The sequence below is a fragment of the Culex quinquefasciatus genome, chromosome 2 (assembly GCF_015732765.1).
Source record: "Culex quinquefasciatus strain JHB chromosome 2, VPISU_Cqui_1.0_pri_paternal, whole genome shotgun sequence".
NCBI lineage: Eukaryota > Metazoa > Arthropoda > Insecta > Diptera > Culicidae > Culex > Culex quinquefasciatus.
Genome location: NC_051862.1, coordinates 187,606,956 through 187,620,036, shown reverse-complemented (window position 1 = coordinate 187,620,036; position 13,081 = coordinate 187,606,956). Strand labels below are relative to the sequence as shown.

Sequence of the window (13,081 nt, the reverse complement as noted above, 5' to 3'; positions counted from 1 at the left end):
TTTTACGTTTTTCGAAATTACATGGACTTGATATTACTCACAGGCTTTAGTTTTATTGAATACTTCCGTCAGGTGTCTCCAACCTCCAGCATGATAAACAATAAACATAATAACGATTAACAAATTTTAGTGACACTCAGATAACAAAAATCTGAGAACATAGATTCATTTGTTGTTTATGTCCATGTCTTTTATACCAATCAAACGTTGCAAATTTATTTTAATTAAATCTATCATTTGGGTTGGTCTTATGTTTTATTATATTCATTGAAAATATTTTTTTTTAATGTTATTTCAATATTTTTTATTTCGATTGAATTCTTTCCTATTCAAATACATATTTTGTCACATCTTTTATATTAAATAATTATATAATTATTGTATTTGTCTTTTATTGTTTAAAGAATAATCAATGTTTTGAAAGAATATGTAAGAAAGGCTATCTTTGATTTTTTGTAACATTTCTTTAAGAACTACCTTTCAAATTTTAGCAATAAAATCTTGTTAGAAAATGCCAGCAATAGCAAAATATCTTATTGCAATCGATAGAAAACTATTCAAATAGTTTTAATTTAAAACTTTTAAATATAACAAGTAAAACTTCGATTCGATAATATTTCCCACATTTCAAAGTAGGTTGATGTTCAGAAAAAAAAAAAACAAAAAAAATCAATAAAGGTGAAAGGGGCGCCAGTTCTGGGACAACTTCTGATCAACTTAAAATTTCTGAACTGAACAGATTGCTTGCTATCGACTTATTTAGCCTCCGCTTTTTCTTAGAGGTGTAGGTGTAGGTGAAGTTAAAATGGCGCCGCCTTCCCGTTTCACCTTATACAAATTAATTCAAACATTGATTTAAAAACTATTCCATCACTTTCTTTTGGAAACATTAAGACATCACCTCAAAAATTCAATTTGACTAGCAAGGTCACAAGGTTGGATACCACTTTAAAGTGTAAACACTGTTAAAAAGTACCTCAAAAAATGGTCCTGGCCTTCTATCAGATGGGGAAGTAAAACGTCGGTCCATTTGCGTTAAAGAAGTTTTGGGTGACTCACCCCTCATAACCTTCGGACGCCTAGAAATGAGCAGAGACTTTGCTTTTTTTAGTCTCCCAACAATCTTTTCGGTAAACTAATGAGGTCTAGGGGAACTCTACCCTTTTTCAGCCTATTTCCATTATCGGCCTATCAGCACTTTGATCATGAATTACAGCTTAAATAAAGTGTTTTTAACTGTTCCAAAGGAATAAATAGCTCAAATAAAAGTGAGCAAGCAACTCTTCATTCTTGGCACATCTGTAAACGTTGATTTAATAGCGGAAAACGGCAAAAGTGATGAGAATTGGTCGAACGGCTTAGTGTGATTAAAATGGGTATATTTCCCCTACTCAAGTTTTACAAAATACCTAATATCTTTTCCGTAAAACTCCAACCGAAAAAAAAAACGATAAATAACGGTCAGTTTGAAAATCGCAGTACTAGAGGACCTGCGCAGAGCGCGTGAATTTTAGTTCAGTGCTGGCAGCACGTGCTCGCGCTGCTTTACCGACCCGTATGGGAGCTGTCAAATGAACGCAGTGTTATTTTATGAATGTAAACAATCCTAATAGCGGTAAGTTGATTTCAATAAATCATTTTTTTAACGGTTTAATAAAATGTTTAATATCTGCGATTTTAGCAACACTGTAAATATCCGTTCAAATACCGAAATATTAAAATGTCCGCCACGCCGGACCGCCTGAACGTCTCCAAAACCCGCCTTCAATCGCCCCGTACGCCGGCGTCCCCTTCCGGCAGCACGGTAGGTGCCTCACGCGTATCGGATGCGATCGCCAAGTTCCTTGAACTGTTCAAAAAGTGGCAATCCACCGTCCAAAAGGGCTCCCAGTACTGCAACGCCATCGAGAGCGTCAAAAAGGGTGTGCTGGATGCGGGATCCGGGAAAGAACCGGAGGCAAATCCATACCCCGCGAACTTGGAGTTGTACTGTAAGAATTTGTCCATTTTGAACACGATTCTGGAGGATGTGCTGAAAAGCGCCGAGACCCTGGTGGAACAGCTGAAGGTGCTGCACGTGCTGATGAAGGAGGAGATTGTTGGGCGCAGTTGGAGCTTGGGGAGGGTCATCGAGGGAATGCGAAGCGTTTGCGGCTGTATGAGGTCGGAGTTGGAAGTCAGGAGGACGATTGCCGGTATGGTTCTATGGTTTGAAGGCTTTTTTTTCAACGTAGGTAATTTTCTTTCTCTTGTTTTAGAAAACATTGGCCACTCTATCACCCCAGCTGAATTAATTTTGCACGTGTCACTTTGGGAGCAGCTTTCAAGTAGAAATGATGTCAACTATTTTTTAATAAAAATGCTGGAGATGGAATTTAAAATTCCACAATAGTTGAGAATTGTTATTCGCTCAAACAAAGCTGCAACAAACTGTGATAATGAAGAGAATACGAATTAAACTTCTCTTGATGAAAAATATAAATGTTTTTTTGTTTGATTGAGAAATGAAATCACAATGTGTACTCCAACAAAAAAAAATGAGAACAGAACGCTGAGCCGTTTTGCTTAGCTAAAAATTAGGTGGGTTTCTTTGCAATCGCAAAAATTTAGTAACATTTTCACCGTTTTGCTATACTTGACAAGCCGCTTCTATTTCCCGTATCTCGCAATGCACCCTTGTGATCAGGGTTGTCAGATAAATCAGGAAATGCCAGATTTTCAAGCGTCAGCCTGAATAAAGATTCTTCCTGTGCCAGATATTGAAAGATTTTGTCAGGTTTTTGACTTAAGTTCATTTTGAACAACTTTTTTAATTTAAAAGAACGGAATAAATTAAATAAATGCATTTTACACTAGTTTAGTAGTTTTGCAATCATTAATTTTCTAAAAATAAAAGATTTAACGAAAACAAAAATTAAAGCGAACAAAAAACTTAAACATCGAAAATATTCAAAACTTCTAAGGGTTTCTAAATCAAATCAAACATGCTAAAAGTGATTCTAAACGCAGAGAAATGCATTTTAAATTGATGTCAGCTGATTGTACTTAAATTCCATTTAATTTTTGAAGTTTAAAAAAAATTACTGCCCCAAAATATGACCAAAACTCGATTCTTTGACATAACTCAATTCTGATTTCAGATTCAGATTCAGCGGGCAAAATTACATGGTAAACATATAATTGGACATTTCTCGAATTTCGTTAGGGGGGTCCCATGCAATTTTCCTATGAAAATTAGACATTCTCAATTTGAAAGAAAATTACCTCTGGGATTTTTTCAGCGTTTAAAGTGCTTAACTTTAAACGGTTGTAACTTTTAACCCCACTCAGTCGCCAGCCAGCGACAAGTTAAGACGTGTTTTGCTCGTGTTGTCATCTCGCGTGCTTGGAAGTTTTTGACAGATGGAGGTGGAGGAATCCTCCGAGGAGGAAGATTTTCGTCCCGTCTGCGGGAATCGGAAGCGGAAGAAGTCCAGCGAGGTCACTGAAATCGGCATCGAAGGAGAAAAAGTTGAGAAGACCCTGCTCAACAACAACAAGTTCAGCTCGCTAGCGGATAACAAAAACAACAACAATGCCAGCCCAGCAGGAGGAGGGGACGCCCCGGCGGTTCCACCACCCGGCCAGTCGGCAGGTAAACAAAAGCAACCACCTTTGGTGGTGAAGAACACCACGGATTTTTACAAGCTCGTGGCAATAGTGGAAAGTTGTAAACTTGGTTTCAAACCGATTTACAAACTAACCCGATTTGGAACCAAGGTGACCTGCTTCTCTGTCAAAGATTTTGATAAGTTGCAAGAGCTACTCAAGAAGAAGAAAGTGGAATTCTACACCCACGATCGGCGGAGCAAACGAAATCATAGGGTGGTTCTTCGAGGTTTTCCTGATGAACTGAAACCGGACGAGGTCAAGTACCTTCTGAAGAGGGATCTCAAGCTGGACGCGCTGGAGGTGCATACCATCAAGCGGAAGGAAAAGTGCACCTTGGACGAAACTCCGTACATTGTGGTCTTCCCCAAGGGATACACCAATCTGAAGAAGCTCTCTGCAATGAAAATTGTGGCAAGCACTATCATCCGGTGGGAGGCCTACCGGAACAAGCGGCCGAACGTGACCCAGTGCAGGAACTGCTTGCAGCTGGGTCATGGAACCAGGAACTGTCACCTGAAAGGCAGGTGCAACAACTGTGGGGGTCCCCACAAGACGGACGAGTGCAACGTCCAAGAAGCCGAGCCGAAACGGTGTGCCAACTGCTCTGGAGCCCACGAAGCCATGGACCGCAGCTGCCCTAAGCGTGCGGACTTCATCCGGAGGCGCCAGCAGGCGTCGAAACCGAAACCGCCGGCAAGGAAGGCGGAGAAGCAGAGTCCAGCAGTTCCGGCGTTTACGCCGGCGGAGTTCCCTCCGCTGCCGGGCACAGTTTCGGACGGAAAATCCAAGGATCGCCCTCGTCCCGCAGGAAGCAGCCAAGGTGGCCCCCAAGACGGTGGAGCCACGGAGAAGGAAGCCGAGGAGGTACTCTACAATTCGGCTGAGCTGTGGGGGATTTTCTCCGAGTACATCGGCAGGTTCAAGACCTGCAAGACCCGCTTGGACCAAGTAACCCTCGTCAGTTACATGATCTCCAAGTATGGAGTTTAAGGAGTTGTTTATTTTTTGTTATGTATTAGTTATTTAACGATCCTCGGTCCCAACCTGGTCACAGCACCTAATAAAAATAAGTTAAGAAAAAAAAAAACTTTTTACCCTTATATCCAAATTGGCCTGTCAAAATATAAAAATGTTTCAGAGGTCTAAAAGTACCCGAAACATCACTTATCTCTAAAACTTAACCCTGAATTGCTACGTAAAAAACAGATTTTTAAAGGTTTGCTCAGATGCTTTCTCTAAATTTTGTCGTAGATTGCGTGCTAAAACAAAGTTGCTTGGATTGGCGAACCTAACAACTTCCTAGAAGACGTAAAAATTACCGAAAATATTCCGGTAAAAATAGATTTTCAACATCACGCTAATCGTGAACCACCCTATTTTTGAACCAAATTTTAAGTTGCCCTTCCTTATTTGCAACATCTTTTCTGAAGACACCATAGCTCCAAAACTTCATCATTTTTCGGAAAATTCTTTTTCTTTTAATTTTGCGATCTGAACCACTGTGCAGCCCTAGCAGATGGAAATAATTTGGGAAAAAAGGTTTTTTGATGTTTGAAAATACTAGGCCAATAACATTTTATGTTATTCATAACAAGATTTGTTATTTGTCATTATGATTTTTTTGTTGTTATTGGATTATTATACCAATAACATATTTTGTTATGAAAACATAAACTGTTATTAAACTCTACTGTAAAAATGGATTTTTCAAGAAGATTTCATAACACTTTCTGTTATTTTAACAGTATTTGTTATTGAAATGGTATGAATTTTGTTATGACCGTCTGCCCGGGAGTGGATAAATCTTCAAATGATCAACATGACGGCAGAGTTCACCAAATTCGTTACGTTAAAAGTTTGAAAAGTTAAAGGTTAACAGAAGTACCCTATTTCCTGTTCGTTACCAGCCTTACAAAAAACATTTCATGATTAGGATTCAGGAAACTTCCATCTTACGTCAGTATCTAGACGTCCCATTTGATTGCAAAAAATACTCTATTCCAACAAGTTAATGGCAAAATCAAAGATTTCAGTTTACGTCATCCTGCTTAGACAAACCACTTCTTAGTAAGAGATTTAGATAAGAGTGTTTGGTTCTGTTAACAATTTAGATTGCAATTTCTCAGAATTAGTTCAGTTGAACAAATTTTTCTCAACAGAAGCATACGATAAGCCACAAAAGACTCACTGTGGGCTGTGATATTTAGAGTTCTTAGCTTCAAACGTTCCGTAACTTTTATCACAAAGGGTCATTTTTATTCTCACCTTAGTCACATGCGTATCATTCATATCCCTCATACGCATCGCTAAATTCGTACATAGTTTCGTAACAAACTAAATTGACTGTTCGCCTATCCTAACTATAACGTGATTAAGTACAATCGTCGAACATTCTTCCTCTATATTTACACTGCAGGTTCGCTCTAGCTTAGCCTCGCAACGCACTTCAGGTCACCGCGCAATCTCTCCCAAAAACGACCAACTCTTCTGACTTGGCAACACCCCGACCAGACCTGACCGTCGGCGCCCAACTTCTTGTGTGGGTTAATGCAATTCACTGGCGGGTGCGATAATTCGCGCGCTCGATTCTCCAAGCCTTTCGACTAACTATAACACTGGCTTATAAGCAGAGACACGATCACCATTCACTCAAGCGAATTGTTCCTCTCTGTTTTTTTTTTTTTTTTTAAACGGGGGGCTCCAGCCATGTTGGATCGTTTAGCACCATTCCTTTCCGGTTCCAGCTTGGCACGAACCGGCAAACGAACAGGTTTCGTGCGGAGTTGTTTTCTTCGATACGGATCGTTTGGCCTAGTAATACTGCGTTTTGAGAAAACACACCGATTTGGGCTTTCACCTGGGACGTTTCTGTGCGATCGCGTTTGTTCTACACCACTAAGGGCTAGGTATTCTTAACCGATTAAGTAATAAGTAGTTATTAAGGTATAAACAAGTTGAGCACAGCCTTAACGTTCACTGCTTTTTTTTGGCAACGCACACTCCCCCTCTAGCGAAAGAATGTGCCTTCCGGGCAGTATTTGAGGACTCCTTCCGTATCACTTCCGCTTCCTTCAGTTACTGCCGGATACCGGCGACTGGACCGGAATGGCCGCCACTATGCTGGCCGGAACCGGTGCCGACGCGTCATACGGCGGTGGCTTCTCCTGCAGGTACTGCTGCTTTTCGTTCTCGGTACCGAAGCTGGCAACCTCCTCACGCGGAACGGCCCGACTCGCTTCCTGACTCGAAGATCGGCCCAAAATGCTCGCAAAGTTGAACGTTCTGCTGGTCGTCGGGGCGGGAGTTGTGGCCTGGGTTGTCGGTGGTGAACCGGCTTCGGAGGGTTGTGATTGTGGCGGTGGCATCGAGACGGACATGGACAGATGGAGTAGCGCCGCCGGGTCCAGCTTGATGGCGTCGTCGTAGCTGGGTGGTGCCACCGCGACGCTGTCATAGTCTGGTGGCTTTTCGCAGCGACGCTCCTCGGCCGCGCTGATCACGTGCACCGGGTCGTCGTTCTGGAATGGGTTTTGGAGAGGTGGAGAAAGAAAGCAAAATTTAGTGATACAGAATTAAACGTTACATATGAATAGACTAGTTCACCTTGACTCACATTGGGATGAAAAAAGAAACAACGGAACGACATTTCATGAAGGTGTGATTTTCGGGCGTGATTGATAAATTATTACAAACGAGTTTAAGTCTCTATTCCTGGAATGGAAAATTACAGAGTTCTGATGCAATGTGACAAAAATGTGATTTCATTGCAATTTCTATCAATGCTTACTATCTTATTCAATGCACTCAATTGAAGTACTTTAACCACAGTGTACTCTCTGCTTTAACCCTTTCAGGCCTGAATTTTATTAAACATTGTTTTTTTTATTAATGATGGAAAATGATTCTTATGAGTTTATGACCAAACGAGAATTATAGGCCAGTTTTGGAAATTTTGATTTTTGGGTCATATATGACTTATCAGGCCTGAAAGGGTTTAAAACAAGTATACTATTTTTAAAGAGTAAACATTATCATCGATAATATTAAGAACATTTTATTTCTGAAAATTTAAAATTATTTTAAAATCATGTTCGTAAATATGTTTCGAAATACTTGTATGGAAGTCATTTTTAAACAAATGTATATATTTAATATCGAAAAGGATTTCTAGACTTACTTAAGCATGACATCTCGAAACAGTGCTAATTGAACACATAGATTTCATATCAATTGAGCTTTTTGAGATATTAATTGCTTTCTTTTTATTTGAATAATAGATTTTAATGTCACAACAAATCATTGTACTGAAAAAGTTATTTTGACCTTAGTGTAATAAATATTGAGTTTTTGAAGGTCAGAAATTTTCACATAACTATCGTTATTTAACATTAATTTTAAAGCAAAAAAAAAACAGAAGTATTGTCATTTTCAAATTTATTGCCTTTAGTGAGCATTCAAAAAAACATTTTTTTTTCTTCAGTTGATGTGATCAACCAGGTCAAAAATGATTCAGATATTTTGTTATGTCTTGGCAATTTAAAGTTCCGTTACACAGAAATTAGGAACTTAAAAATGAAAAGCATGAGTGAAATGTGTCAATTAATAAATAAGTAGGCATTTTGTATGGTGCATAAAATGTGCATTAGACCGATTCTTCGGCTCCTTTTCAAAAAAAATCCAAGTTTTTTTCAGCGTTTTGGCTGTAGTGGCAAAATAAAAGAAGAAACCCCCCAATTTTTTTACATATTTGGAAAGATAATTGATTTTTCTATAAAGAAATATCATGCAGAATGAACCATATACTACCTGTGCTTCCCCTGAAATAAAAATGTAGCGTGACGGGACAACATCGTAAAACTGGACTTTTAAAAGGCACACTACAAAAATCGCTACAGTTTTGCCAGTTTGGTTTTAAAAAACTTTTGCTCTTCTACACATTATCACAAATTAAAAAACGAATCTTTTGCTCCTTGAACTGAAAGAATTGGATGAAATTTCAGTTTTTGCCAGCCATTTCTTTTCGTGACGGGACAACAAAAGGAGCAGATTTATGAAAAAACTCCTCTCCCGTACAATGGCTTGCAGACCACTTTTGGTCAATTTTCTTGGCTTTTAAGGTAACAAAGGGCATTTAAAGCACATTGCAATTGTTGCATCACAATAAAAATGATTTTTTTCATATCAAAAATCATATTAAAAATTGAAAAATGTGACATTTTAGTGTAGCTTCGCTAAGAATCGGTCATTAAAATTATTAATAAATTTTCAAAAACATTTTTATTTTTTAAAAAATCGGTAAAGTTGATTTCAAAACATAAATTGAAAAAATGACAAATCGCTCAAAGAAATTTAATTTTGCATTTTCTCCTTTACTTTGGCATCGAACTTTAAGTTTGATATTTTCCTGAAAACCTTTCTTTTCAAAACTGTGTTAAACTTTAGGAAAAAATAACCTTATTTTTGAATTTCAAATTGTTTCCTTTTAAATGAAACATTGTCAATTGAAAATTTTCATGGTTTGGTTTGAAAATGGTTTTTTTTCTTATCAAATCAAAAATATCAAAAAAATGTTGCGGTGAAGTTTCATAGCAAAAACATATGCGTAAATAGAAAAGTTTAAAACTTCATGGACATTTTTTCCCGAAAATTTAATTTAACATTGAAAAATTATGTATTGACTTGATCAATTTTTTTATTTAAAAAAAAGTTCTGCCCAAATTTTTGCAATGTTCTTCAAACAATGTTAAATCTAAAATTACCACATCAATATACAAAAAGACTCCATTAAATACAAAAATGTGTGTTTAAATTTGTCCAAGTAAAATAAACTATAACAAACATTGATCGTTGTCTTCCCGTGTTATATTTTGTATTTTCTTCATTTTAAACAGATTTTTTGATTTGATTTTCACAAAAAAAAAATGTATAATAAAATGTATCATGGGTTGTGGTAAATTAGGGATATTACCTATAAAAATATATATATTTTTTTTTTAAAGAGATCATTTAACAAATGATTCAGAAATTCTAACAGCCACACTATATTTTTAACATTTGATTCAAGCTGACAAAATTTCAAATTCAATAAGGCCGTTGCAAATATTTTTCAAAGTTTATGTCACCCCCCCCCCCCTTCAAAATCGGTCTGAAAAATCAGGGGGCAAAAAATATGTTTTCAAAAAACTTCAAAATTTCAAAGGAAACAAAAGTCTAACCAACTGAAAACAAGTATAAATGCATTTTCCTGCATTCAAAATCATATTTAGCATGTCTGGGATCGATCAAAAATATTTTCAATTTTAGTGAAAAAAATCTCTTCAATACTTGCATATTTTTTACACTAATGATTGCAAAACAACTGGGCAGGTGTAAAATGCATTTTAAAACACTTTTGGCATTCAAATGTTGAGACCATGGCTTGTAAATTCAATTTTTATATTTTTTTATTTTTTTATTTTTTTGCCCCCCTCCCCTCGACCACGACCAGAGTCGAGGGACATAAACTTCAAAAAATATTTGCAACGGCCTATGGCTGGTACAAATATTTTTAAAGGTTTTCGGCACCAACTAAACCTCACAATCGACCCGAAAAATCGAGGAGCTAAATAATTTTTTTTTTTCAAAAAACTTCAAAATTGGATGGAAATGGATTTTTTAGTGCAATTCCCTTGCGTTTAGAATCATTTGGGTACGTTTGGGTTTATTAAAAAATCTTTTGAATTTTTTATAATTTTCGATGCACAGTACCGCAGTTTTTTTTTTGCTTAGATTTTGTTTTTTTTTTAAATCTTACATTTTTTGAAAATGATTGCAAAACAACTGCATTCAAATGTATCTGACTGTGGCTTGTTTTTAAAATTTCATACTTCTTTTTTTAACCCCCATGAATGTATAGTATAAATACACAAAACATTTGGCATGCATACAGGCCGCTGCATTGCCTAATCGATTTTGTAGCTTTTCAGAATTTTTTTCAATAACTTGCTTTGTTAGGATTACATACTGGCTTGCTTCACCATACGTAACATTAGTTGATTGAGGTGTGTATTTTGATTATCAGAAAAACATGTTTATTCAAGTGTTTTGAAAAGACAATAAAAATCCATTATTCAATTGATTTTCAATACTGTTTCAGTTTGTTTATATAATTTATGTTAAATTATTGATTTTTTAAATCATTCTGCTCAATATTAAGATCATCGTCATATCACTCCTAAATGTAATGCAGGTTTTGTTGAGTTCTATTTTTATCACCTCAATACCACCAATAATCACCTTCTTTCACAAGCCCTCCAATTTCATAACACCCGCGCGCTCATAGCGACAGAGCCACGGCACTTCGCGTATGACGTACCATTACACTACACTACTCTCTTCCCACTGAATCCCCCTTGCACTTGAGCAACAAACTCACCTCCGCAGAAGACCCGGCTCGATTTGGAGTATGCAACCAGCAGCACATCGCCGTACAGATCAGACAGGCTCCGGCTATTCCATAAAAGAAGGGAGAAAAAAAAAACACGTTGAGGTGGTTTCCCACACAGATTAGTCAGCTTCATTGAATGCGGTCACTCCAACCAGAACTTACCCAAAATGCACGCCACCCCGGTGTACCGGATCGGTTCCGCGTAGTCCTCGGCCAGGCCCAGCCAGTTGACCAGGGCGCCCACGCACAGCAGTATCATGCCATACCGGTAGGGGCGCTGCGTTCGGCGCGACTCCTCTAGGGACATTACTGGAAATCAAGAGAGAAACGATCATAATTACAATTTGATTCAAAAATGATTTAAATTTCAAGCAGTTAATCGCACTCCAAAACAGCACTCACTTAATCAAAAATTCAAAACGTGTTTTAGAAAATCACTACTTAAAATAATTATTCAATCTTCACAATATAGAACGACTCTCTATCGAGCGAATCTCGTACGGCAACTGAGCGCTCCCGGTCGGAGGCAAATGATATTATACAGCAGCAGTTCTGAGGCGTGAACAGCCAACGTCGCGACGCGTCAACACTGTGTGACGTAGTAGTGTGTCGAACGCCGTGGCGGAGGCGGCGTCATCGATTAGCAGGTGGTATTTCCTCACCCAGAGTGATGATTTGCGTGCTGGAAATTGACGCCCCCCGTTTCGGGGCTCGTTGGAGTAAAAGTACTTTGGACATGGAAGTGATGACGTCCGAGGTGAGATAGTTTTGTTTTGTTTTGAAACTTTTCGTGCATTAGTTACGGAAGTTTGGGGGTTAATGGTTTCAATAGACCATTGATCGAAATATAATCGTTGATTCTAACAGTAGTAAATGAAAATGTAATAAACCAGGAGGAAAATGATTTTGTGTATTTTTTCAATAGACATACAATAACATAATCAAAAATATATTTTGAAAACAAAAAAAAATCAATGAGTTATTCGAATTTTAGATTATGGTCGACAAATTTTGTAAATAGATAAAAATTCAGAAAATAAAATAAAAACGATATGAAACTCAGTATTTTTCTATTTTGATAATTACAAATATCTCATTGTTATGAAATGTACAAAACTATTTAAAATTGTATCAACTACAAAAAATTCTGCTCTCTGTATGAAGTAGAAATGATCCCCTATTATAAAAATTTTTAAATTAATAAGAAATTGTTTTTTTAACGTCTATTTTTTTTTTTTGAAAACCAAATTTAATTACAACGAAGATTTACACAAATACCAACTTCTGTCTTGAATCAACAGTTCTCATAGAAATAATTACAGAGAAACCTTTTTTTACGCGATGCGTTACGTTGTTCTAATTTGTCGATTTTTCTAGAAAGACGCAACATTTTTCCAATCTGATTAAAGCTACTTGTGAAACAAAAAGCGTAACGCCACCGCGTAAAAAAAGGTTTCTCTGTACCTTGATATTCATAAATATTGTTGATAAATTTGAAAAACTCAATTCAATTAACAGAGTTTTCCTCAAAAAATATTGAAATTTTGTCCTAAATTTTCTGAAATTATTAGATTATTTTCGAAAAACAATAACAGTTTAAACTTATAGATTTTTTTGGAATAAAACAAAAAGTCAGAACATCAAACTTATAAAATAAAATTTAAGAACAAAAAACAAATAAGCTGGAAACAGTGAATAAATATTACAAACTATTGGGTGACAACTCTGGAAAGTATTAGTATTTCTCGGGAAAAAAGAAGCATATGCGACGATATCACGGGTTTTTTTTTAATTGTTATTTTATTTGATACAATTTAAAACTTTATCCCATAATTTTCCAAGCTCGTAGAAACGCTACAATTTGTATGATATTTCATAACATTTCTTAACGTTAATTTTTCTCTTGAAATTCAGAAGATGAATTTAATTATGTATCATTAGCATGTTTCCTTTTTTAATTATTATTATTTATTGAATATTTACATGCATTTAATATAAAGGGTC

At 36.7% G+C, this 13,081-nt stretch overlaps 2 protein-coding genes across 7 annotated transcripts in view; one reads left to right on the top strand and one right to left on the bottom strand.

The window, feature by feature from the left end:
* Positions 1–1,570: 1,570 nt before the first annotated feature.
* On the top strand, positions 1,571–2,468 carry LOC6045093. The gene is made up of 3 exons (XM_001862468.2): positions 1,571–1,615; positions 1,682–2,195; positions 2,259–2,468. Exons 2-3 carry the CDS (start codon positions 1,721–1,723, stop codon positions 2,390–2,392), a joined length of 609 nt encoding a protein of 202 aa, XP_001862503.2. The 5' UTR covers positions 1,571–1,615; positions 1,682–1,720; the 3' UTR covers positions 2,393–2,468.
* Positions 2,469–5,881: 3,413 nt separating this feature from the next.
* LOC6045096 overlaps positions 5,882–13,081 on the bottom strand; it is a 28,566-nt gene continuing 21,366 nt past the window's right edge. For 5 of the 6 annotated variants that reach the window (XM_038254303.1, XM_038254304.1, XM_038254307.1 and 2 more), the window contains 3 exons: positions 11,240–11,386; positions 11,066–11,139; positions 5,882–7,169 (listed from right to left, as the gene is read on the bottom strand). In XM_038254303.1, coding sequence (XP_038110231.1) covers positions 6,723–7,169; positions 11,066–11,139; positions 11,240–11,386 — 668 coding nt within the window. In that variant the 3' untranslated portion in view covers positions 5,882–6,722. Of the gene's footprint in view, positions 7,170–11,065; positions 11,140–11,239; positions 11,387–11,479; positions 11,584–13,081 lie in introns of those variants that run through there. The other variant, XM_038254308.1, reaches the window with a different exon arrangement.